The 25817-nt window shown below is 32.8% G+C and overlaps 12 protein-coding genes and 1 non-coding gene across 13 annotated transcripts; 5 read left to right on the top strand and 8 right to left on the bottom strand. All coding sequences in view use genetic code 12, as the record gives it.

Annotated features, from left to right (window-relative positions):
• Positions 1-3: 3 nt before the first annotated feature.
• Positions 4-1263, bottom strand: PCD1 (8-oxo-dGTP diphosphatase). The gene has a single exon (XM_064882318.1). It carries the CDS (start codon positions 1204-1206, stop codon positions 55-57), a length of 1152 nt encoding a protein of 383 aa, XP_064736667.1. The 5' UTR covers positions 1207-1263; the 3' UTR covers positions 4-54.
• On the bottom strand, positions 1244-5130 carry RJT21DRAFT_127995 (clasp N terminal-domain-containing protein). Its single transcript, XM_064882905.1, has 7 exons — positions 4838-5130; positions 4623-4815; positions 4389-4541; positions 3707-4321; positions 2354-3679; positions 2094-2256; positions 1244-2056 (listed from the first exon to the last, which is right to left on the bottom strand). The coding sequence occupies exons 1-7, from the start codon at positions 4922-4924 to the stop codon at positions 1633-1635; spliced, it is 2961 nt and encodes a 986-aa protein (XP_064736666.1). The 5' UTR covers positions 4925-5130; the 3' UTR covers positions 1244-1632.
• A 560-nt stretch (positions 5131-5690) lies between these two features.
• RJT21DRAFT_122173 (uncharacterized protein) lies at positions 5691-6806 on the bottom strand. The gene is made up of 2 exons (XM_064882317.1): positions 5831-6806; positions 5691-5806 (listed from the first exon to the last, which is right to left on the bottom strand). Exons 1-2 carry the CDS (start codon positions 6797-6799, stop codon positions 5711-5713), a joined length of 1065 nt encoding a protein of 354 aa, XP_064736665.1. The 5' UTR covers positions 6800-6806; the 3' UTR covers positions 5691-5710.
• Positions 6807-6934: 128 nt separating this feature from the next.
• On the bottom strand, positions 6935-8139 carry RJT21DRAFT_122172 (uncharacterized protein; the record flags this gene model as incomplete). The annotated part of the gene is made up of 1 exon (XM_064882316.1): positions 6935-8139. A coding segment is annotated over exon 1 (772 nt), but the record flags the coding sequence as incomplete, so codon positions are not given.
• A 2119-nt stretch (positions 8140-10258) lies between these two features.
• On the top strand, positions 10259-12384 carry PLB3 (lysophospholipase). Its single transcript, XM_064882315.1, has one exon. The coding sequence runs from the start codon at positions 10350-10352 to the stop codon at positions 12288-12290; it is 1941 nt and encodes a 646-aa protein (XP_064736663.1). The 5' UTR covers positions 10259-10349; the 3' UTR covers positions 12291-12384.
• Positions 12385-12398: 14 nt separating this feature from the next.
• On the top strand, positions 12399-13419 carry RJT21DRAFT_49361 (uncharacterized protein). Its single transcript, XM_064884814.1, has one exon. The coding sequence runs from the start codon at positions 12698-12700 to the stop codon at positions 13364-13366; it is 669 nt and encodes a 222-aa protein (XP_064736662.1). The 5' UTR covers positions 12399-12697; the 3' UTR covers positions 13367-13419.
• Positions 13420-13775: 356 nt separating this feature from the next.
• Positions 13776-15789, top strand: RJT21DRAFT_122168 (uncharacterized protein). Its single transcript, XM_064882314.1, has one exon. It carries the CDS (start codon positions 14101-14103, stop codon positions 15703-15705), a length of 1605 nt encoding a protein of 534 aa, XP_064736661.1. The 5' UTR covers positions 13776-14100; the 3' UTR covers positions 15706-15789.
• A 76-nt stretch (positions 15790-15865) lies between these two features.
• On the top strand, positions 15866-16957 carry RJT21DRAFT_49357 (S-formylglutathione hydrolase). Its single transcript, XM_064884813.1, has one exon. It carries the CDS (start codon positions 15948-15950, stop codon positions 16812-16814), a length of 867 nt encoding a protein of 288 aa, XP_064736660.1. The 5' UTR covers positions 15866-15947; the 3' UTR covers positions 16815-16957.
• Positions 16837-18090, bottom strand: RJT21DRAFT_49353 (uncharacterized protein). Its single transcript, XM_064884812.1, has one exon. It carries the CDS (start codon positions 17921-17923, stop codon positions 16859-16861), a length of 1065 nt encoding a protein of 354 aa, XP_064736659.1. The 5' UTR covers positions 17924-18090; the 3' UTR covers positions 16837-16858.
• Positions 18091-18311: 221 nt separating this feature from the next.
• On the bottom strand, positions 18312-20710 carry WAL1 (actin-binding protein). Its single transcript, XM_064882313.1, has 2 exons — positions 18867-20710; positions 18312-18815 (listed from the first exon to the last, which is right to left on the bottom strand). Exons 1-2 carry the CDS (start codon positions 20569-20571, stop codon positions 18448-18450), a joined length of 2073 nt encoding a protein of 690 aa, XP_064736658.1. The 5' UTR covers positions 20572-20710; the 3' UTR covers positions 18312-18447.
• Positions 20711-20806: 96 nt separating this feature from the next.
• RJT21DRAFT_127988 (uncharacterized protein) lies at positions 20807-23835 on the top strand (the record flags this gene model as incomplete). Its single annotated transcript, XM_064882904.1, has 3 exons — positions 20807-21042; positions 22175-22607; positions 23746-23835. The coding sequence occupies exons 1-3, from the start codon at positions 20852-20854 to the stop codon at positions 23833-23835; spliced, it is 714 nt and encodes a 237-aa protein (XP_064736657.1). The 5' UTR covers positions 20807-20851.
• Positions 21268-21341, bottom strand: RJT21DRAFT_t115. Its single transcript has one exon. It is a non-coding gene; the product is annotated as a tRNA-Asn (tRNA).
• A 150-nt stretch (positions 23836-23985) lies between the features above and the next one.
• Positions 23986-24987, bottom strand: RJT21DRAFT_460 (SDR family oxidoreductase; the record flags this gene model as incomplete). Its single annotated transcript, XM_064884664.1, has 1 exon — positions 23986-24987. The coding sequence occupies one exon, from the start codon at positions 24985-24987 to the stop codon at positions 23986-23988; it is 1002 nt and encodes a 333-aa protein (XP_064736656.1).
• Positions 24988-25817: the final 830 nt, after the last annotated feature.

Genomic DNA, 25817 nt, shown 5'->3' with positions numbered 1-25817 from the left:
TGCGCAGATGAGGAACTCCGTATAATAAATATATTAAGTATGTCCTAACTACTATTAAAGCTTATATAAATTTTTCAATCTATTAAATTCGGTTCTTGGTAAGATATCATTAAATCCAAAAGGTTCTTGTAAACTTTCAGCTTGAATTAATTTAGTTTCTTCTTCTGATCGTTGTTTTACTCTCATTTGTTTACCATGTTCAAATATACTATAAATGAGTTCTTCTTCTCCAATTTCTCTCTTTATTGATGATCCATCACCTTCAGATATATATGCTATAGTAGCTAAATCATGTAAGATGTTTGCTGTTAATCCCCAAACATCATAGATCTTTTCATTTGTCACTTCATGCCTTCTCGAACCTAATCTACCCCATGATGATAAATCTTTCTTGACTCTTTTGGTCTTGGGCTTTGAAGTTGATTTCCGTTGTCTGGTTTTTATATTAGATCCAATTGATTCAGAAGTAACCTCTTTTACATCATCTCCAGATAATTGTTCTTCCAATTCCAATTGATCTTCATCTGACTCAATTTCCGATGCGGATAAATCTACAATCTTCTTTAACCATGGAACTTCTCTATCATTAGATTGTAAAAATGTATAAGTCCTCAAATCCCATGGAATTCCTCCCCATTTCACTTTATAACTATTTCTTTCTAAACTTTCTAAAGGTTCATCCTTAATCAATGGATATAAGAAATCTCTTAATGGGCAACTAAATACGCTTGAACTTTCACCAGGATTCAAATTGATAATATTTTGTTTATTGATTGCATCAGCATCAGTGAATTTCATAAATCCAATACATGGTCTGACTGATGAAAATGTTCTACTCAAATAACTTGGTAAAATATTAAGGTGTTCAATTTCAAATCCATAATTTTTTAATAAGAATTCATTATTGATACTAATTCCGATCTCTTCTTCCATTTCTCGTCTTGCCACTTGCCATTCTGATTCTAACCCTGTATCGGCTTTTCCACCTGGTAAAGAGATATGTCCAGGAAAATTCCTCAATTTAGATGATCTTTTGGTTAAGAGTACTCTTAATTCACCCAATTGACCCATAAAGAGGAGAATAAATACTGAAGAACGTCTTGAAATTGGGAGTCTATGCCAAATAGATAATGGCTGATTCTGATAATGTTTCGAGGCATAAGATCTAATGTTCTTTAGATATTTCTCTTCAGTCTCCTGACCCATAATCTCTACAGAATTAGTATAATTCTCTAGTGAAAATTAAAGATCTAAGTATACGATGAGGCACTGATTACAAGAATTTATTCGAGAAAATGTGGAGAATAAGAAAAAAAATACATCTGCATATCACATGGAGTAACTTTGGCCGACTGCCGGTTAAGCGACAAACAATAGAGCTACAAATTAATAGAATTTCTTGAATAGTTAATATTACATATTATACCATTATAGAAGTTCACTAAACTCTGTACGAAAGTTTAGAGTTTAAATATGAATATATATACTATGTCCTAGAAGAATTATTTCAATTATTTCTTGACTATGATATATCCCGGTTAAACATTCATCAAAGATTTCTCCTAAAATTACTTCATCTGCATTACAAAGATTAATTAATATTTTCCATAAACAATTAATATCAATTTTAATTCAATAAATTAATAATTGATGTAAAAGAATTAATCCATTAGAAATATCAGTTAATGAAAGTAATTCAATCTCTGTAAAGAATTCAATTAATGAATCCCTTATATCTTCTTCTTGTTGAGGATTTTGAATTTGTAAATAATCTAAGGCATGAGATATACCTCTTCTACTAATAGTTCTAGTCTTTAAACTTTGACATAACAGTTCAAAATCATGAGGTTCTTCAAGTTGTTGTTTTTCAATATCAATCTTTGATAATTGTAAATTAAACCAATTCAATTCAGAATAATCATAATCTCGAACCTTTTGAGGTGAACCTTTAAAATCTTCATATATATCTATTTGTTTATTCTTAGTAGATATATTTCGAAGTGGATCAACTTTATCAATAAATGATTGAATTGGATCTTTAGTTTCAGTAAAATCACTAGAAACTTTGACGGGTGAGAATTTATCAAGATTACTCTGGGGCAACTTCAGTTAATTCAAATACTGAATCAGGAATTTCTCTAATAAATGGTTTTAAATTATCAATTCCAATAATATATTCAACTTCATCTTTAATATTAGTATCAGTATTAAAAAGATCTAATTCTGAATCAAATAATACTGGATTAATTGTATGAACTTTAATTAATAAATTTTGAAAATAATTCATAAGATTCAGTAGATTTTAATATAATTATTAAATCAAGTAAATTAGTTATAAGTTTCAGATAATAACTATCACTTATAGGAATTTTATCAAGAGCTTTAAATAAAAATTCAAGTAAAAATTTAGTTAATTGAGATTTATATTGAATAATTTGCATCATAAGTTCATCATCTCCTAAAATATTAGTAGTACTAATAATATAAGATAATAATTTTATAATTGATTCATAAATTGGATCAATATCAATAATTCCAAGAATTAAATTAACTAATTTATCATCAACTTTATTAATAATTAATCCACAAATTCTTAAGAAATCTTCACAACTAAAGAATTGAAATACTTTTTTAAATAAATCATCATTTGAAAGTATAAGTGGTTGTAATAATTTAGGTTGACGTAATGAAATTTTTTGTAATAATTGATTAACTTCAGTTGAAAGATCTTCTTCTCCCATAATTGCATACTTTAATAAATTTATACCTTCACTTATAAGATCTAATTGATTAGATGATAAGAATTTTAGAATAGGATCACTTTGTTTATCAAATGAATTTATATTATTGGTAGGAATAATAATTGATTCATTAGAATCTAATATAGGTAATATTGATGGAATTATAGGTTTAACAATTACTGGAGATGGTGGAGATGGTGGAATTGGATTTGAAATTGGATTTGAAATTGGATTTGAAATTGGATTTGAAATTGGATTTACCACAGGATTAACTATAGGTAAAGGTTTAGAAGCCATTGAATTAGATTTAGATCGATTAACTTCAATTCTTCGAGGTTCAGTGCCACCAGAATTAGCTCTTGAAGATGGACGAGATGTTTGCTTTTGCTTTAATTTAAGTTCTTTATTTCTTTCAATAATAGATTCCTTTAATGAAGGTCTTGATCTCTTTATATTAATACTAGGAGTATTAATAATTATAGATGGTTTAGGTTTAGATCTTTCAATAGCTTTAACTATATTTGGTTCAAATTTATGTAATAAACCTTCAGCTTCTTCAGGAAATTTATCCCAATAACACCAAAATAATTCTTTAGCTGACAGTCTAACATTTGGATTAGGATCAGTTAAAAGTTTATTAAGAATTTTATTACAAGTATCTAATCCAGTTATAAATGAATTATTATTAAAAAATCTTAAAATTATAATTTGTAACCAAATACTAGCATATGAACGAGGTTGAAAATTTTTATCAATTGAACTAGTATAAATTCTTTGTAATAATCTTGAAGTATAAGTTGCATTAGTAAATATTGCACATATTGCCATATTGGCATTCATTGATGCTATATGTTTTGTACTTGAACTAAGTCTTATAAGACTTGGTAAATATAATTCAATTAATGAATCAAAATTATTTTCTAATATTATAGCTGCTTCTTTAATTAATTAACATCCATGAGCACTTAATGTTGTTCTTAAAGAATTAATAGCTTTACAAATCCCTTCAGAACAATCTTTTAAACATAAGATTATATTCTCAATAGATCCATTATTACCTCGATTAATTGATCGTAATTTAATTATATATTTCTCTCGATTAGACCAATTAAATTCAGTTTCTTTACTAGCAAATATTGGATTCATTTCATGAATTATTGAAAAAAATGATTCTTGATTATCATAATTTATTGGTTTAATGGATGTATCTACTTGATAATTAACTTTACTTAATAATTGATTTAACTTTGGATCTAAATCAGAATCTTGAGATTCTTCCGATTGATGAGAACCACTAAATTCATTATCATTAACTATTACAGGAGTAGGTGATCTTGTATGAGAAAGTTGAGGAACATTTTGGAATTTAGGACTTTCACTTCTTATCATATTTCGTTTTGGAGGAGGTTGAGAATATGTTGGTTTCTGAATTCGAGGAATATGCTGTAGTGGGTGTGGTTGTGGTTGTGATTGAGGATTATAAATAACTGTATCTTCTGAAATTCTACTTATAGAATCTCCAATTATATCATCCATAATTGAATCTTTAACATTTTGAGGTACATTCAGAATTTCTAATTCTCAAGCTAAATCAGATTTATATAATTTATTATGTCTCATATTATAATAATCATAATTCTTTAATACTATGAATAACATCTATTGAATTATTCGTTGCTAGGATTTTAGTTATATGAGTAATAAATTTATCAAGGTTAAAATGAGGATTTAAATTTAAAATTATATGATGTAACCAATTTATTGATTCAATTAAAATTCTTGTATTTCGATGTTTAAAGGCTACATCCCATTTAATTAAACGAGTTAGTATGCAAGATAAATCAGGTACAAGTTTAAAAAGTCAAAGTTTTCTTGTATTACCAATAATTATAAATCGATTAGGTGATTCAAGATCAAGTACTGTTGCATCTGCTAGAAAGGCTCTTGAAGCGTATTGGTTATCTGCTCCAATCGAACTAAAACTATGAGACAGAATTCCTAAATCTGGTATATCTGCTGCAATAGATAATGCTTCAATATATTTAGGTACTTGATTTAAATCTACAACTTCTTTCTTAACATGAGTCTTAAGTCACTAGATCAAGTTTAGTAGATGCTGGCTCATCTCTTGAAGTCATACGTCGAAATAATTCATCAGCAAAATTTAATGATACCAGTGACATTTTTCACAAGAGTAATCTTCTTTAATATACTGTCAGTAAACTTTAATGGTATTATATTATCTAAAGTTTACTTACTGATCTAATTATACTGGTTTATCACTCACAGTGGACTCGGTATTGACACTGTTTATGGCTCACGCGCACAAAATGTTTGTTTACCTATTTGGGTGCAGGTAAAATTCTGTCGCACTCGGTGTATTAATGTCTCTAATTGTATTAATACTGGAGTATGGGGGTTTGGTTTTGTAACAAGAGTGAAGACAGAGGTTGAGTAAGTTAGTAATACTCTACGGAGGGGTTTGGTTAAGGTAGTTGATTTGACCAAATAGCATAGAGCTTTAGAATCGATTGTGAATTAATAGTATAATTGATAGCTTATATATTTGATAGAGTATAAAAACCTAACTATTTCATAAAGGAGGAGGAGGAGGAATCCACCTTACTTAAATAGTTAGCGGAAATCAAGGAGTAGTGTAACGACATATAATTGATATGAGGGAATACAAAGAGTATCAGTAGTAGTATAACTTAATGAGACATTATTGAAATATCGGAGCCTTCGCGTAGATGAACCGTGTTGTGTGTAAGTAACGGTTAACAATATCGTATATACATGAAATTATGGAAAATTACCATGTTTTAAAATAAAAAATTCAACTATATTGAAGCTAACTATAACTATAAGATAAATTGAAATAATAGATTATCACGTCCTCAAGTTTACAACTATCACAACTTCTCTTAATTTACCCTGCACAATAAATAACTTAATTAAAACTATACAAATTATGCTTCCAGAAATATTTGTTCAATAGCTTCATAAATATAGGACGCCTCGTCATATACCGAATAACTACCTCTTCTCACGATATCCTCATCCTCATCCTCATCCTCATCCTCATCCTCATCTTGATCCTCATCTCTCAGGCTAGATTCCAATATACCTGCAAAACTTAAATCATTAAAAATAATCTTACTTCCATCATATATAATATTGGATTTATCGAGAGAGCCTATCACAAGACCGACTTCATGCAATTTATCCAACGATTCGTCTGCTAATTGTTGAATTTTGCCTTTCCTATTTCTAGATTCTAATATTAAATTCTCGAAGTCCTCTTCAAGGCAATAGAAACCTGGCACATTTGATAAATCGTCAAATTTAAGAAACCCACACTTAAATAATATCGGAAGATAAGGAAATCGGTGTGATCTTAAATTATATCTGGCATACTTCCCTGTAGGACCATTGCCAACATGCACATACGCCCGCACTGCACGACAGAAACATTCTATTAGCTTAGAAAGACTAACTCGAAATTCGATGTCTGCAGTATCTCCTTGAACCCGCTTACAATGATTGATGTCGTAAACTCTCAACAACATTGTGTTATTAGCTCCCGTGTGTCGAACTCTGAACATCCTCGAAAAGCCGCCAAATTCTTCTCCTAGTTCTTGTAAGTCCTCGAAATCATTCGGATCAAGATCTTCAAATTGACTGAAAGTCGTTAGAAATTTAAAGTTCTTCGAACTGATCTTTAAGTCGTCCCATTTATTGTGGACATAATCACTGTCCTTTTTATTAAACATTGAAAATTTATCTTTCCATAAATCCTCAACAAGATCATATCTAAATTTCATAATCTTTTTATTCTCTACTTCCGTAATTAGTAGTGATTTCTTATACGTATAAATTCTGTCATCTTCGTTTGCAAAACCCTTGATTCTAGTAAGGACAAACGCCGCAATAATTAAAGCAAAATTATAATCTTTTGCATACACATGATGTATTGTACAACTAATGAATCGAATGACTCTGTCATCATACTTGACAGTCTTGGGCTCGACGTTCACATCCAATTCGAAAATAATCATTGAATCATTACTAATGATAAATGCAATGTCAACATTTCCAAATAAGCATGTATAAGTAGTTCCATTTATCATCTTTCGGAAATGGACATTTGACTCATATGGCTCATCAAACGTCTCAACTTGTTTTAAAATGTTACTCAATGGATCAGCTGTATACATAACAGATATCTTCGTATTGGTTGCAAACTCAAAATATGCATCAACATATTGCATATACCTTTTATTACTGTTATCAACTAAATTTTTAAATATAGTTAAATCCAGTTTACTGTCATAACATTGGAACAAACAAGAAAGATTGTGCAAATAAAGTCCATATGCAGCACCAATGAATAAGAGCCACGAATGAAAACTATTCATTTGAACGAACATATTATATGTTCTACCCATATTTAACAGATCAGAAATGGAGATAAACATATTATTGAGTGACGATTCGATAATATTATTGGAATCAACTTTCTTTATGAAAGGGTAAACTTCGGCATATTTCTCATACAAACTTCCACCTGTGAAATCCCCCCCTCTATCTTTTGGCATCTCTCTTCTCCGTGGGAAGCTTGTAGAATCAATTTCTTGTTTTGTTGATAAACCGATATTAAAAGTAACCGACATTCTAAAAATATTTTTCAATAAATCATAAAGATTACTTCTATAATTTTCACTGTGTGAACTGTTGTAATGCTTTTCGACTTTCCAAACGATGATTGTATATGCATTTTGGGCAATGTGATCCAAATCACCAGTAAATTGCTTAGAGCTAGCATAATCCTCATCAATGTGAAAATATAAGCTTTTATTCTTAAGCACTGTGAAATCACCTAACATAAAGCATAACTTTTGAAACTCTTCTTCATAAGGATCTTTGGGACGGCCTTCAGATATATTGTTTTTTTCATCGTTGCTTAAATTATCATATTCAGTTAACATGCCCTCCAATCTTGCCTCGTCTTCCATAATGTTATAGTCTAGAATTGAATCATCTATGAATTTTAAGAAGAACTCAACTGATCGTTCTATTTGATATTCGAAGTATGACATTTGTATTTAACTGTCTAAGTGATTGTAAGGTTTAATCCCTTATTTTCGATATTCAAAATATGCTGCTTTTATGATGTTTCAGAGCTGCAAGAATTGTCGTGGATAAGCCGTTACTTTCACGCACGGTTCATCTCCGACATTCCAATAATGTCGTATCTAGTTACACTACTACTGATACTCTTTATTGTCACTAATCTTTATACCATTTATATTCCCTCATATCAATTATGTGTGTATCGATACGATACACTACTCCTTGATTTCCGCTAACTATTTAAGTAAGGTGGATTCCTCCTCCTCCTCCTCCTTTATGAAATAGTTAGGTTTTTATACTCTATCAAATATATAAGCTATCAATTATACTATTAATTCACAATCGATTCTAAAGCTCTATGCTATTTGGTCAAATCAACTACCTTAACCAAACCCCTCCGTAGAGTATTACTAACTTACTCAACCTCTGTCTTCACTCTTGTTACAAAACCAAACCCCCATACTCCAGTATTAATACAATTAGAGACATTAATACACCGAGTGCGAGAGTATATAACCCATTGTAGCAAAAAAATTTCGCAACATCCTCTTTACAGGGTATAATGCTACGATATTTTTTGAACAATTGGTACAAGATATTGAAACGAAGATTTCAGTAAAACCAGATAGCTATATCCAGGTGCAAAATGAGAGAAATAATATAGAGTTTAAAAAAATGTCCTCACATGGACTAGATATAACATCCCACCTGAACGCCAGTTCAAGAGACCAAGAAGGATTATTGACCTATTCAGCCAAATAACTTACCAAACGTTGTTTGGTGAATCTGGGTTCGGGTTTATTGTTGATTTCCAGAACATTTTAGTTCTGGAAATAAAATTGCTGATTGATCCAGAGTCATTAAGTCCTAATCTCAAAGCCATACGGTGCAGAACAACAATAATTAATTTCAATGATTCCCATTATACAGCAGCATTGGTAATAGCATAGCTTTGTTATTAAGAGGATAAAGTCTCTTCTGGATAGGCACGCCTCCATTAAAAGGTGCAAAACAAAATTGAGAAAACACTAACCAAGCTATATCGAAGCAAACTAAACTATAAGATAAATTGAAATAATAGATTGAGTTGTATATTTCTAAGTAGATTAGGATCACGTTCTAAAGTTTGCTGTCAAGTTTCACAGCTTCTCCTAGATTGACTGACACAATATATAACTTCTGAAAAAAAACTAATATCATATGTACTTCCTATAAATAGTGGTCTGAATAAAGAGCGGAAGTCTAAATAAAGAAGCTAAATGATTATGTATCCGGAAATATTTGTTTAATAGCTAAATAAATATAGTACTTCTCATAATTACCTCTTCTCACGATATCCTCATCCTCATCTTGATCATCATCTCGCAGACTAGATTCCAATAGACCTGCAAAACATAAACTATGTCCTACACTTTCTCTTGTAAATCCATAAACAGGCAACTATCATGTTCTAACTGCAATACACAAAAAAGTAATCATGTTCGGATATCCTTTCAACCATTGTTTAGCAGTAGAATCCAACTACTTAGATTAGAATTAGAATCAGAATTATAATCTTTTAACTTCAACTTTAAACAAAATGTATTAATAGATACGGCGAAGTAATATCCACTCGGTGATACTCGCAATATTTTTGCACCTGGAACACAGCCTCCAAGAGAATCGATCAATATGATAAAAAATACCTATTAATGGGTGGAATATTATCTTTTTTTAGAAGCAAAGTAATTAACGGTGACTAAGGTTATGTAACAACAGTTTCCACTTGATCCGAAGCCATTTCTAGAAGTTTACATAGTGTAATGCTAAAAGTTAGTTTTAAATCGGCTACAATTCGCAGACCAAACCAATGCGCAGCAATTCGCTCTTCTTTCCGAAGACTGGCTCACAACGCTTCAATCCACAAAATTAACAAAGGATAATGTTCCTGTGTTTCCCATAACGTATTATTTATAGCGTACATGTATATCATTTCAGTAATTACTAGTTATTCACAAGTGCTTATAACTACTATGGACTTCATTTATTGCAGAGAACCCTATGAAGCTCGGCAACGGATTAATTATTTCTTTTTTGGATTAGCGAGAAGTTCCGCTATAGTTTTCGTAAAACTTAGACTTCACTAACAATTTTATTTTTTGTGTACCGCAGCGAAGACAATAACGTAATTATACTGGAAACTGGCAGGTAACTAGTTTCAAAACCTCATCGTCAGTCACGTAAAATGCAATATATATAAATAAATATATATATAACTTCTGAAATTTCTGATGAACTTGAAAAGATTTTAGCGTGTTAAGGTATCTTCTTATTTATTTGTTCCGTTATATATTTATCTATATATATATATATCTATTTGTTAGTTTGCTTATTGACTCATTTAAATTATTTATTATTTATTATTTATTATTTATTATTGTTATTGTTATTGTTTTTGATTTAGAGATTATTAATTTTTCAATTTAGATAATAAGTATGAAAGTATCATATAAATCAATACAATTTCTTACTTTGATCTTGTCATATACATCTCTAGTTAGTGCTTGGTCTCCTACAGATTCTTATGCTCCTGGTCCCATAGATTGTCCTCTGGACTTACAATTAACCAGATCGGCCGACGGGTTATCTCAGTCGGAGTTGTCCTGGTTGCAAGGTCGTGATAAAATTACAAACCAAAATTTGATTTCATTTTTAAAACAAGTTAATATGACTGATTTCGATCCAGAAGAGTATATTACAAATACAGCTTCTAATGAAACAATTAGAATTGGAATTGCATTTTCTGGTGGTGGTTATAGAGCTATGTTAAGTGGTGCTGGACAATTATCAGCTTTAGATAATAGAACAACTAATGCCACTGAAGCTGGTTTAGGTGGTTTATTACAAGCTTCAACATATTTAGTAGGGTTATCGGGTGGTAATTGGTTAGTTGGTACTATTGCAATGAATAATTTTACTGATGTTCAAACCATTCTAGATGAAGGTATACTTTGGGATTTAACACATTCTATAGCTAATTTTGGTGGAATTAATATATTTAAAACTTACGATTATTATTCAAGTATTGATGATGATATAAATGATAAAGAGAATGCTGGATTTAAAATTTCATTTACTGATGTTTGGGGTAGAGCTTTAAGTCATCAATTTTTTGCAGGATTAAATGATACAGGTGCTGCATTAACTTGGTCTACATTACAAGAATCTCCAGTCTTTCAAAATTTTGAAATGCCATTCCCTATTGTAGTCACTGATGGTAGAACACCTGGTTCAACTATTATAAGTGGAAATTCAACCATATTTGAAGTTAATCCCTTTGAATTAGGTTCATGGGATCCTTCATTATATCAATTTACTCAAGTTAAATATTTAGGAACAAATACTACCGATGGTAAACCAGTTGATGGTAAATGTATTGGAGGTTTTGATAATGCCGGATTTATAATGGGTACTTCTTCATCATTGTTTAACCAATTTATCTTACAAATTAATACAACTTCTTTATCGTCAGCCATCAAAGATATTGTTAGCGATATCTTAGAAAAGGCAAGTGAACATGAAGTGGATATTGCTATTTATGAACCAAACCCATTCTATGATACAGAAATTGGATCTACATCAATCACCAATAATGATACCTTATTCTTATGTGATGGTGGAGAAGATTTACAAAATATTCCTTTACAACCATTGATTCATCCAGAAAGAGAAGTTGACGTTATTTTTGCATTTGATAACTCGGCTGATACAGATCAATCATGGCCAAATGGTACCTCCATTGTTGCTACTTTTGAGAGACAATTCTTACCTATTGGTAATGGTACTTTATTCCCATACGTACCAGATGAAGAAAGTTTAAGAAACTTGAATTTAACTGCAAAACCTACATTTTTTGGTTGTGATATTCAGAACTTGACCCTGTTATTAAATTCCAGTCTTGCTACTTCTAAAGGTGATATTTATGATACTCCATTAGTTGTATACACTGCCAATCGTCCATTTTCTTTCTGGTCCAATGAATCGACATTCAAATTAAGTTATGAAGATTGGGAAAGAGATGGTATGATTCAAAATGGTTTCGAAGTAGCTTCTAGATTAAACAATACTTTAGATCCAGAATGGCCTGCATGTGTAGGATGTGCTATTATTAGAAGAAGTCAAGAAAGGTTAGGAATTGATCAGTCTGAACAATGTCAACAATGTTTCCAAAGATACTGTTGGAATGGACAAATTGATGATTCACAAATTCCTCCACTCAACTTCACAGAAACAGGTTTAACAGATGGTGCAGAAGAAAGTGGTAATAGAACTATTAGTGCTAGTTCTACTTTGTTACTGAAAGAAAATAAATTCTCTTTATATCAAATAATGGGAATTGGTATAATTACTTTTGCAGTTTTTGCTATTAATTTATAAAAGTGTAAACCACATGTATAATGCATATAAGTATATAAATTAGTTGATGTCGTTATTATATTGAGAATACATATTTTGCTACGGAAAAAAAAAATATTACGCTATTGTTATATCATCATTAGATACGGCTTTGTGGCATCGATGCTTCGGTCGGCCCGAACTCATTGGTATCCGAGGGGCTTAAAGAGTGATGCGCAGCCTTTTTTCTCGTTGGTAGCGCGAGGCTTGCAGCGGTTTCGGAATGGGAAGGGAATCTTTTCCCAGTTGGGTGAGAAATCTGTGGCTGTTAAAAAGAGTTGGAGGGGTCTTTGAGATAAGGTGTAAAATTGTTTCTAAAGTAAATAAAAATCATCGTAAGGAATCGCTTATATCTTTTTTTTTCAATTTCATTATCAAAGTCTTAAATTATGACTCAAGACAAAGTACAAGGAACTGCTAAGATTGATGTTGATAATGGGCTATTTACTCCAGTTCATGATCCTGCCGTAAAAAGATTAAATCTTAAAGACATTACAGAGATTAGGTCGTCTCCATATCATGATAAAGATCATTGGCTTCAATTAAATACTTTAGAGGAAAATTATAAAGTCATCGCTCTAGCTTTACAGTCTTTCCAACCTATAGTTGAAGATTATGCTTTTCAACCATATCAGGATTCATTTAATATAGATGTCATTATTGATCTCATCAAACAATATTCACTTGACTTGAATTACGATTTTCCTACAACGGAAGCTTACGTTATAGCTTTCAGATCCATTTTACATGAACCTGTCCAAAAGTCTGTCGAAAATAGAGAATTCCTCGGTAAAATTGACAAAGAATCACACTTAGAAGCTAATGAATCAGGAGGTTTAATCAAATACTGGTTTGGAGTTCCAGATGATAGTACCGGTCAAAATTTAGCTACATGTTGGTGGACTACCAGGGAACATGCAAAAAGAGGCGGTGGTGGTCCAAGCCATAGACAAGGAATGTCAAAAGTGAAAGGATGGTACAAATATTGGAAAGTGGAAGAGTACAAGCTCACCATTCACGAAAATGTTACCTCATATACTTTTGAAAAAATAATATAGGGAGATTTTGCACTATGTTAATTATGTAAAAATATTAAAAAAGCAGGCCATTCAATTTAATTTCTAAATGAACCCCCATATCCAAAGGGGATAAGAATACGATAAATCTGACCCGAATGACGTGCTCATACTCTGATTAACATTAAAATACCTAGGATTCAATTTTGTAACTATAACTTACGGAATGTCAACGTTTAACGTAGCCCAAGTTCCATCTTCATGACAATCTCCTGAAACTCTACTAATGCCGTTTTCTCTACCGCCGCGTTGCGCGGTGCAAGGAGCCACAGCGACTTAGACATTTTTCCATTCTTCTATCTAAAAAAATAGATTGGCTTCTATGCGCTACGCAGTAATTAAATGAAGCGGAATTAAGATTTCTGAAACAATAACTTTCGTTGCCATGATTGCCATAATTGCTAATTTGTTAATTTGTTAATTTGTATTTTCGAAGTTTTTGTCTATTGTTCAGGAAAATCTCGATGTGCCTAACTTTAGCAATTAGATCTTCAGGTGCTTAATTTTTATCACTTAACCCCCCACTCCCTAGTTAATATATAGATATAAAAAAGTAACCTTATTTTCAGTTTTGGATAGATAACTTCAGTTTTGGATAGATAACTCTATGACATATTAAACTTTAATTATTTAATTTTGAAGTTTAACATTCTCAATATTTTATCGCTAATTGCGCTATCTATCTTTCAATCAGTTGATAACTAGAGTGGTTCACAATGTCAACCGAATCTGCAGAGCAGCAATTACCCCCATCGAAGACAGAGTCTCTTGCTGAAAATGAAAAAGTAAAAGTAAAGGATACTTCCGTCGAATTAGGTAGTTTATTACAGGGAGAGTTATACGATATTACGGATACAAACAAAACTTATCTTGCAAAATCGAAAATTCTTTCTGATGCTATCGATGAAATTGGATTTGGAAGATATCAAACTGGATTATTTTTTGTAGCTGGATTTGGATGGTTATCGGATAATGCCTGGCCTGTTGCTACTGGTTTGATTTTGGCAAGATTAAACGAAGAAAATGGGGTTCATGCTCCAGTTGGTAGGGCTCCATATTTAACTTTAGCTCAAAATTTAGGGTTATTAGCGGGTGCCTTATTTTGGTCTCTTTCTTCAGATATTATTGGTAGAAGGTGGGCTTTTAATTTAACATTTTTAATTACTGGTATATTTGCTGTCATAGCTGGTGCATCACCAAATTTTGCTGCTATAGGGGTTTTTAATGCACTTTGGAGTTTTGGTGTTGGTGGTAATTTACCTGTTGACTCTGCTATCTTTTTAGAGGCATTGCCAAGTAGACATCAATGGCTTTTAACTGTTATGTCTGTCTGGTGGGCATTTGGTCAAATTATTGCTAATCTTGTATCATGGGGTCTTATTGCAAATTATTCTTGTGATGATAGTAGTACTATATGTCTCAAAAATAATAATAAAGGTTGGAGATACTTTTTATTCACCATGGGTGGATTCACTTTGTTGATGTTCTTGGCAAGATTTGCTTTCCGTGTTTTTGAATCACCCAAGTTCCATTTGGCTAGAGGTGATGATGTAAAAGCTGTTGAAACAGTTCATAAGATTGCAAAAATCAATGGTAAAGAATTAGATCTTTCTATTGAAGATTTGCAGGCTATTGATGAATTGCATTTAGATGGAGAAGAGAAAGTACTGGGTAATATTTTACTCAAAGAAAGGTTGGCCAGATTCAATCTCACACATATTAGAGAGTGTTTCGGAACCAAAAAGTTGGCAATTTCTTCTTCATTGGTTATTTTCACTTGGGGTTTAATTGGACTTGCATTCCCTCTTTATAACGCTTTCTTACCTTATTATTTAGAAACTAGGGGGAATGCCAATGCTCCATTAAGTGTCCATGATACATATAGAAATTCTTTAATTGTTTCTGCCGTCGGTGTGCCTGGTGCCATAGTTGCTGGTTTCTTGGTTGAATTGAAAATAGGTAGAAAGGGAACTTTATGTGGTTCTTTGATTCTAACTGGAGTTTTCTTATTTGCATCCACTACAGCAAAGACAAGTAATGCCAATTTAGGTTGGAACTGTGCTTTTACATTCTTCTCTAATATTATGTATGGAGTATTATATGCATACACTCCGGAAGTCTTTTTTGCAAAAATTAGAGGAACTGGTATTGGTTTAGCAGCATCTTTTAATCGAGTGTTAGGTGTTTTTGCACCTATTATTGCAATTTATGCTGATTTAACGACGTCAGCACCAATTTTTGTCAGTGGAGCCTTATTTATTGCCTCTGGTTTCTTGGTCTTATTGTTTCCTTATGAGCCAAGAGGTAAGGCTAGTTTATAGTTTTCATCTGCTCTATAGATTGATTCTATATATATATGTTCAAATATTACGTATAAGTTTTCCCAATTAGGTAACTGTTTCCATACAGCAATAGCACTGAAAAAAAAAAAGACGGCAATGTAGATAAATATCGGAGAGAAGCATTTAAATCTCAAATGCTTTGAAATCTCAATTGCTTTAAGATCTCAGTTGCTTTAACTAGTAATTACATTTCTTTAGGAACCATATCATATAAATAAAAAATGACATTCACCATCAATGCTGAAATATCCCAATTTCAAGGGAAATTATACAAATTGTCTCATGAATCTACTTCCACGAAGACTCCAATGGATGTTAATGTATTCGTACCACCTTCCTCTAACTCCAAAATTCCAGTATTAGTATATTTATCTGGTTTGACTTGTACACCAAATAATGCTACAGAAAAGTCATTCTTACAATATTTTGCTACTAAGTATGGATTTGCGGTAGTATTCCCTGATACATCTCCTCGTGGTGCTAAGATAGAAGGAGAAGATGATTCTTGGGATTTTGGTACTGGGGCTGGTTTCTATGTTGACGCTACAACTGATCCATGGAGTAAAAATTATAATATGTATTCATATGTTCATGATGAATTACCTAAGGCATTGGCCAAAGAATTCCTTCAATTAGATTTTGAAAATATCTCTATAACTGGTCATTCTATGGGTGGATTTGGTGCTTTATCAGGCTTCTTAAAGAATCCCGGTAAATATAGATCAGTATCAGCTTTTGCACCAATTTCAAATCCATCTACTTGTCAATGGGGTGAAAAAAACTTTACTAATTATTTAGGAAACAATAAAGAAGATTGGTATAAATACGATCCAACTCATTTGATCGCTGATTACAAACATGAAAATCAACCTAAGATTTTAATTCATCAGGGATCTAAAGACGGTTTCTACTACAAAGATCATCAATTACAACCAGAAATCTTTGTGAAAGCTGCCGAAGAATCAGGTTATAAAGGCGGTGTTGATTTAAGAGTTGCCGAAGGTTACGATCATTCTTACTTCTTCATTAGTTCATTCATTGAAGATCATGCTAAACATCATGCAAAATATTTAGGATTAATTGAATAACTAGTAATTAAAGAATTTGCAAGTAAGTACTAAAATATATCTATTTAATTCGAATCAAATTTAGTATTCCAAGCTTCATACCATTTGGATTTTTTATCATTATTTTTATGTACTTCTCGAGCAACTTTAGTTAATTTGTGTGATTCTTTTGTAATTGATTTAGTATAGTGTTCAATTTCTTCATCAATTGTTTGATCTAACATCAAATCAACAATAAATTTATCGATTAGAGAGACTAACCCATTTTGTAAATTGTAGATTTCATCAACTACTTCACCATTGGTACTTATTGGTAATGATTTCTTGAAGGACGCTATTAATAGTTTGACAAGATCGATTTTCTTCACCCATTTGGTAGCAAATATCTTTAAATCCTCTTTATCTTCTGAAGGTACACTAGGTGGAATTGCATCATTTTGTTCTTCTTCTTCTTCTTCCTCTTCATCGTCATCACTGAAACCAAAAGGGTCTTCGTCATCAAATTCGGTCGGATTTTTTGCCCACTCTTCAAATTCTTCATATCCATCTTCGATTAATGCTACTGTTTGTTTTATTTTTGAAGTAAGAAGTCCAAGTTTTCCATCTTGAACCAATTGTAAGAAAGTATCACAGATAGACCATATCTTCCCCACAGATACTAATCTTCCATCTACTTCATCCTTTTTAGTTACAGTTTCAGTTATATCAGACTTGATTTCTTCATCCACCACTACTTTTAATTCTTTTACAAATCCTGCATTACTATCTAGTAAGTTCTTCACTTGTAATAGGATCTCATCGTAGAATAATTGAGATATGACATTAGGTTTTAATTGCGCTATTATAGATATAAGTAAGATTAATGATTCAGATAATTTCAGCAATGTGTTATAGGCAGGAGTCACGTCCTTCTTGAGATTTTCAGGTTTGAATATAATTCCAACTTTAGTAGTATGAGCTTTAGTTAATTTAACTAATTTTTCAAGTTCTTTTACAGGATCATCAACAGTTGCAGATTGAATTTCTGACCCTTCCAACGAGCTTTGATTGACTAAAGAATTCTTCCAGAATACTATAGCCTCACTAAATGAATCAAGCAACTTCTTAAGTTCTTCACGTGTTTTTGACATAGCTGGTGATACTCTTCTAACTTTGCCCTGGTCTTAAGTACGTACTGGAACTCCATCAAATTTTTTTCACAGAGCCAGAAAAAAAATTAGCGATAGAGATCTTGCCGCAAAATGCTCAAACGCTACAAAGCACAAAATGGCTTACTAGCTACACATTCCTATACTTATAAATATACATTGATTTGTAATCTATGTGTTCTGTATGTCAATACATATATATACTATATACAGGTTTTGCTATACGTTATATTACTTATATTACATATAATTTTCTTTTATGTGTTATGTTATATGTTCCAAATCTATTTTTGAGACATTAAACTCTTCTTCTAACTCACAAGTATATTAGTTATAATATACTTTTTGATTCATCCATTTGGTTAAATGGTATATTTTTACATTGGTTTTTCTAAACAATATATTTATTGATATACTAAACTACTAATACAGTCATTTATAATAAATATAGGTTGAACAAAAAGTTATGTCATGTAATGTTATATTTTATATATTACGTTATACTACTACCAATCATCATCATCTTCATCATCACTTTGAGCGACTTTACCCTTTCTCTTACTAAGTGCAGCAGTCAAGGCATCTGCTAAACTAGCTGGCTGACCAGGTGGAGCAGGAGTTGATGAAGAACCAGAGGGTGGTGGTGTTTCACCTCTAGCTTCAGCCAATAATACACTAGGTCTGTCCAATTGAGACTTGTCGATTTTCTTTAATGATCCTACTCCTGCACCCCTAATTGAGGCTAAAAGAGCATCACGTCCAGCATCTCCTGTAGGAGCTTCTACGGGAGCCGGAGCATTCATCGAAGGCATTGGTGGTGGTGGTGGTGGTGGTGGTCCACCTGCTGAAGGGGCTCCAAATCCAGCAGGAGGAGGTGGTGGTGGTGGTGGTATACCAGCAGAAGGACCACCAAATCCAGCAGGAGGTGGTGGTGGTGGTGGTATACCAGCAGAAGGACCACCAAACCCAGCAGGAGGTGGTGGTGGTGGTGGTGGACCACCTCCGTTAGATATTGGAGGTAATGGTGGCGGTGGTGGCGGACCCGAACCATTATTGGTTGGAAATGAATGGAGAGGAGGCTGTTGCTGTTGAACTTGTGGTGGATAAGCATTTGTTGGTGGTAAGGGTGGTGGCATTGGAACTTGATTATTGATAGGAGGAGGTTGTGGGATTCCATAACCTTGTTGTGGAGGGGGTAATTGCATATTAGGGTTAGTTCTTGATGATCTTGGAGGTGGCGGTGGTGGTGCAGCCCCTCTTGCAGCCCTTGGAGGAGGTGGTGGAGGTGGAGCTCCTGTTCTCTGAGGTGGTACTGGTTGAAAACCACCTCGTTGTGGGGGTGGGGGTGGGACACCACCTCTTTGAGGTGGGGGTGGTGGTACTCCTCTTACTGGAGGTGGTGGTGGTACAAGTCTATTTGGAGTGCCAGGTGGAACAGGTGCATGTTGTTGGCCATAAGGTTGAGGAACGGGCCTTTCTTGTTGAGGTAACCCAGGTGCATTATTATTGTATCCAACTCCTGGAGGTGGTAATGGTCGTGAGTTTGAAGGAGGTAATGCAGGAGGAGCAGCGTTAGTAGAACCTGGAGGTGGTGGAGGTGGAAGTGATGAGTTTTTAACAGGAGGAATAAATGCGTTAGAAGGTGGGAGACGAAATCTTGATTTTTCAACTACTGGAGTAGGTGGAGTTTCTACTGAAGGAGTGGCAGAAACAGGGGTAGAATCAAGTGCAGCTGGAGGTGAAGGTGGTTGAGGAATTGAAGCAGGAGGTGCAGGAGGTGCAGGAGGTGCAGGAGTCGAACCTCTTGATTCTGCAATTGAATTATCATCTCCATAATCTTGTTTTGGAGGAGGTGGAGGTGGAGGTGGTGGAGCTTTTTTAGTCTTTGATGATCTTGAAATACTTTGTTCAATGGCTGGAGCAGGATCATTCTTTCTTTGGAACCTTCTAGGAATAGGTGGTTCAAGACCAACTAAAGGACCACCTTGTTTAGCAATATAATCTTTTATAAACTCTCTGTTATCTGCAATCATATCTTCAGAAATACCAGCTGATTCTAATTCAGCATATAAGGATCTCCATTCGGGGGGTGGAACATCATCATAGTATAAAGCTCCTTTACTTAATCTAAGTCTTTGACCAGAACTAATATCATTAACTTCACCTCTTGGGCCAGATTTATTATTACCGGTAGGGCCCGCTCTAGCCTTTAATGCTATAGCATTTTTATTATTAATAGTTTGTTTAGATCCATGTTTTTGACGAGTAGTAACTCTCTTATAAAAATGAGCAGCTTCAGTAGAATCTTCGAATAATAATCCGACTAAACATTCTTCAATTTCAAAGGAATGAAAGAATTTCCTATCTTGGTTATATTCGAAATTTACATATAATTCTTGATCCCATATAACTCCTCGATTACCTATAATATCTACCATTTTTATAAAAAACGTATGACCCACTAAATCATCAACTATAGCTACTGCTCCTACTAATCCAGTAAATATCCATTTATTAGGATCTGGGTAGGCTATGTATAGTCTGGCAACAGTAGCATCAATGATCTTATTATTAACCTTAGGAATGGCACGCTTAATTTTCTCTTTATCATTTGTAGTCAACACCGTCATTATTCACTATATAGTTTCTATATAACAATTGTGAATTATGGAATCAATTGCCTAATCAGTACTAACTTTTACCCTTTGACAGTGGGTTTGGATAGGGGAGGCCCTTTGAAAAATGATGGACTCGATACTGTGTACTGTGTGCTGTGTACAGGAAAATATCAAATCTCTGGAGAAGTGTAGATGTTCAAATTTTTTTCTGTTTGTACCCTTTCATCTAATGATTATTTTAATTCATCTCATTCATTAACTAAAAGTGTCTATCATTCTCGATTAAGTAATAATGTCCGGACGTCAAGGTGGTAAAGCTAAGCCATTAAAGGCTCCTAAGAAGAAGCAACAAGATTTAGATGAAGATGATGTAGCTTTCAAAGCTAAACAAAAGGCTGATGCTGATGCCAGAAAAGCTATGGCTGAAAAGGCAAAGAAAGGTGGTCCATTACTTGGAGGTGGTATCAAAAAGAGTACCAAGAAGTAGATAAGTAGAGAGATTGTTTACAAGGAGTTAATCAAGTCCAACATGAGTTTACACCATAAATAAGTTTCATACAAATTTGTAGTTATAAATTTTACAACAATATATACTATGAATACATAAAACATCTATAAAGTATGATAATTTTAACTTCTGATAAAAATTTATGACAATTTGTGAACTAATTAATCAAGTTGGTTCAAAAAAATCAGCAAAAAAATAAACGACCCCGGTGAGGATCGAACTCACGATCTTAAGATTAACAGTCTTACGCCTTAGCCAGCTTGGCCACGGAGTCATTTTCTGATTTTCCCAAAGTCATATCTTTTTTGCATAAAGTTATTATCACGTGAATATCACGTGCTCCAAAAAAATTGAAAATAATACATTTCAGTCCCACTTATCAAAAATTGGGTATCATATTTGTCTTCATCTTTATATATCCATATTAATCTCTTCGTTTTAAATGAGAATTTTTAAAGTTTCTCTCAATTGTTCTTGTAATTTTCTTGCAATTATTCACTTAAAATCTGTACATAATTTTATAGCGTATTTATACGGAAAAAAAGATTTTGTACAGTTACTAGTTTCTCTCAAAAATTTTGCAAGTATTTATTCACTCTATATATAATTGTATATCGTGTATAGTGAGAATACATATATTGCTACGGAAAAAAAAAAACAGTCGACGACGACTAGCGTATAAGGAGGGTAATGTGCTCGATCCATTAACTCTCCCACTTATTAAAAATTGGGTATCATATTTGTCTTCATCCTTATAAATCTATCTACTATATTATCTACATACTATGTCCAATCAGAATATCTCGCTGAGAGTTTTCACTAGTTTCTAGTTTCTCTCAAAAATTTTGCAAGTATTTATTCACTCTATATATAATTTTATATCGTGTATATTGATATTTTGCTACGGAAAAAAAAAAGATTTTGCAGCTAAAAAATTGAGGCTCTTTATAATTTCCTTATCTCTGCAGTTTCTCGGTCTCTTATGTTTGTTCGGCATAGGGAAATATATAAATTAGGTGAAAATGGCAGAAAGACAATAAACCCAACCACTTCTCTCCTTTACTGATTATGAAAAATGTCATTTTGGAAACGGTTAACAAATTTTAGAGGTAATCCTCCATCTTATAAAGAAGCCTTGGGTAATAATACTCAATCAAGGAATGTTACTCAGAAGAAGCGTAAACCACCACCACGGATTCCTTCTGAAAGTGAGGAAGATGAATTTGATAAGAATCTTGATGCTGAGGATGAAAACCGCATTATTACCGCAGTTAACGAAGGCAAGGAATTGGCAAGAAAATGCGCATTATATTTTGCTGATCTTGATGACTTTGCTGTTGATAAATCAACCATCAATGCCTGGCAAAGGGCTTTGAACAAAGTTTACGATGAAGCAGATGGCCTTGAAAGAGCACTACACAGATTAGACCTTATATATATAAAATACAACGGTAAGACTCACGGTCGTCCATTTTATGAAGAATTCAGTTATAGATTGACAGCCAGAATATCTCCTAAATTAGGAATAGCTACAGACCGAGTAATGCTATGTACTCGTAAGGTTGCTCGTTTTAGTTTACTTCAAGGTTGTATTGTCAAATATCATCACCTTTTGGAGCCCAAGCTTATAGCACGTGCAAAGAAAAAGAATAACTACCACTTTTCGCATATTCGTTAACTGCTTGTATAATTCATTTGTGGTATTAGTTTGATTTGATAGTTTATAGGAAGCATGATCTCTAGGATTATATATACCCTCACCTAACTTTATCTACCTAGATATAGCTGGGCTTTAAATTCTCTAATCAAATTATATATTATTTACATTAACATACATATCTAATTCTGATTATAAATATATAACTATATCATTATATAAAGTGTTTGGTCAGTAGCTGATTAAAACTCAAAGTTTCTTTACCAAACTAAATTGGAAATAACAAGGTTCATTTATTTAGTAATCTATATAAGTTACGTTGTCAAATAGTGGTTACTTGTATAAGTATATGGTAGCGCTTTCTACAAAGAAAGATTGAATACTTACTAATGAATCAATTAATTGAAGTTCATTTAAGTAGATTGAATTAGTTCATATTAATTTGTTGATAATTCTACTTGAATTTGTTAATTACAATAATTTATATAATAAATAAAATTATTTTTTAAAAATTTCTGAGAAGATTATGGCAGCGTCTAATATCATATATATATATAAATATTTTTACAGCATATTTTAATTATCTTTACTACACCTTCATAATAACTATACTACACTTTGATAATAACTATAGTTTAAAGTTTCAATCAAAATTAAGATGGCTGAGGCACAAATACATTCAGTCTCTTACCCACCATTCACCACACCAATCTCCACCCACATTATCAGCGGTATAATTACATTAGTGGTTTGTGTCCCAGTGACAATAGGAGGGTTTCTTTATTTCCATCCTAAAAAGCCCTTAGCCATAGCATTAATGATAACGTCATTTTTAGCAGTCATTGCTATAGTCTTCAAAGATTGTATTATAGAAACCTATAACAATTCTTATATAAACGGACTACTTTATGAAACAGACCGTAGATTACATTTTTTGGAGTCACAGGAGATATTACCCGACCCGGTCGATAATAGTTGGTTCACGCTGTTTACAAATTGGTTATTTAATAGAAATGGTGAGGTTGAAGCTATTCCCCTCCAAGTGCAACAAAGAGATTCTCACGATGAACAAGAAGGAAGAGAATCAGGCAATGAAGACGAACAGAACTAATATGGTGATAATGTTGCAATTGATAATTTTGGTTAAAATGATAAAACTATGCCATTATTGATACTGATAAATAGTTTGTAAAATAATTAATACATAAAAAAATCTATATTAAATATTTGAAAGAATATCTTTTCTAATTAATCACTAAGCTTAAATATCTATAATTTGCTTGATTGAATCGACAACAGACTTTTCAAGACTAATATAATCAATCGACAATATTGATTTAGCGTTCTTGTCATTAAATGCGGTAGGACCAGAGATTGAAACACCAGGTGTACCAGTTGGAAGTTTGTCTTTCAATTGAGGGAAGTTAGCAACAATAATGTCTAAGATGGTTTGACCATTGAAAACACTGTTTGTAAGGACAAATCTCTTACCTTGAGCCTTCTCAGTTTCAAAAGCTAAAATATGCGCTTTTGCAACGTCTCGCACATCAATGAAAGCACCACCAATTGAGGGGACTGAATCTGTGGCGTTTAACACACTTGCTACTATTTGTGCTGAAGAATTTAGTTCTCTTGTCTTAGGAGCAGCATTTTGAGGACCAAAAACGTAAACAGGATTGATGGTACTAAGAGTGAAGTTTGGTTTCTCTTGTTCAACAAAATCCCATGCAGCCTTTTCAGCAAATGTCTTTGAGCCAAAGTAAGCATTTACACCATTTTCTTTGGCTTCCTCATAAGAAATGCTGTCCCAGGTATCTTCACCACCTTTGAATTCTGGACTTGAGATTTGAGCGGGGGTACCAGTAGCAACAATTGAACTGGTGTAAACAACTCTAGTAATTTGTGGGGCATGTTCCTTTATTGATTTAAGAACGAATTTAGTACCTTCAAGAGCTGGAATGATGATATCTTTTTCATTATCCTCAACTTCAAATGTAACTGGAGAAGCAGTATGTAAGAAGACAGTAGCAGAAGGATGCTTCTTCAAGACTTCATCAAAGGCACCTTCCTTTTCAAGAATTGGAACAACTTCATAAGAGAAGTTTGAATTTTCAAAGATCTTAACTAAACCTTCACCCTTTTGAGTTGATCTAACTGAACCAACAACCTTGTAACCCTTAGCAAGAAGCTGAGAAATAATATGTTGGGCAATGAAACCAGTTGCACCAGAAATAAGAACGGTAGTATTATTAGAAGTAGTCATAACTATTTTTGTTTAGAAGTTTCTTTATATAAGGTAGCGATAAATGTTACTTAAGAATCAGTATGTAGAAATTTGGTAAAATCTACTTATTTATATGTAAATAGTGAAATTGTGAAAATGTGGAATCGGTTCGGAGTTAATAAGCCAACAAAATTTATAATTAGTGCGGTTTTAAGATGTTCATGATAACATCGGCAATTAAGTAACAAAGTTATAATCCGAATCGCATCTGCAGCCTATAATTGTTCTACTTGAAACGGACTCTATACAATGAGTAACCAATAGCTAAATTTTGCAACAATTGTAATTATAACGAAAGCGTGATAGAAAATATCCAAAGTGGGGCACTTGGAAAAAAATTAAGCTCACTATATCAAATAGATACTTTATTACATTGGAGGTTTTGAAGGGTATGTACGGACGTCTGTAAACTCTTCAGTTTTGTCACATTAGGATTATCAGTACAAAACTGGACCGTATCCTTTATTAATAAAGTGTATTTTGTTCATTTTGAATTTGTGCTGTTAGTATTACAAAGCATGTTTTACATCCGCCTGCTTAGTTCCGCACCTCAAACTGCGGCGAAGAAATTATGCGGACTATGATAACATTTCTTTAGTAGATTTTCAAACCTTCGTACAAACTTGATACAGTTAACCGTTTTTGATTCTTCTGATATGATGTCCACTGAATACTAGTGATGTTGAGAACATCTGATTCACCGTAATCAATCATGGAGTATATTTCACTTAAATTGAAGATGATAGACAGTAAAGGATCGTAAATCTGACCCCAAAAGGTTACAGTAGGGTTTATATCTTCCTGGAGAG

This window comes from Scheffersomyces amazonensis, assembly GCF_036850825.1.
Source record: "Scheffersomyces amazonensis strain UFMG-HMD-26.3 chromosome Unknown RJT21scaffold_6, whole genome shotgun sequence".
NCBI classification, from domain to species: Eukaryota; Fungi; Ascomycota; class Pichiomycetes; order Serinales; family Debaryomycetaceae; genus Scheffersomyces; species Scheffersomyces amazonensis.
Note: the sequence above shows the minus strand (reverse complement) of the source record. Positions and strands in the feature narration are given on the sequence as shown.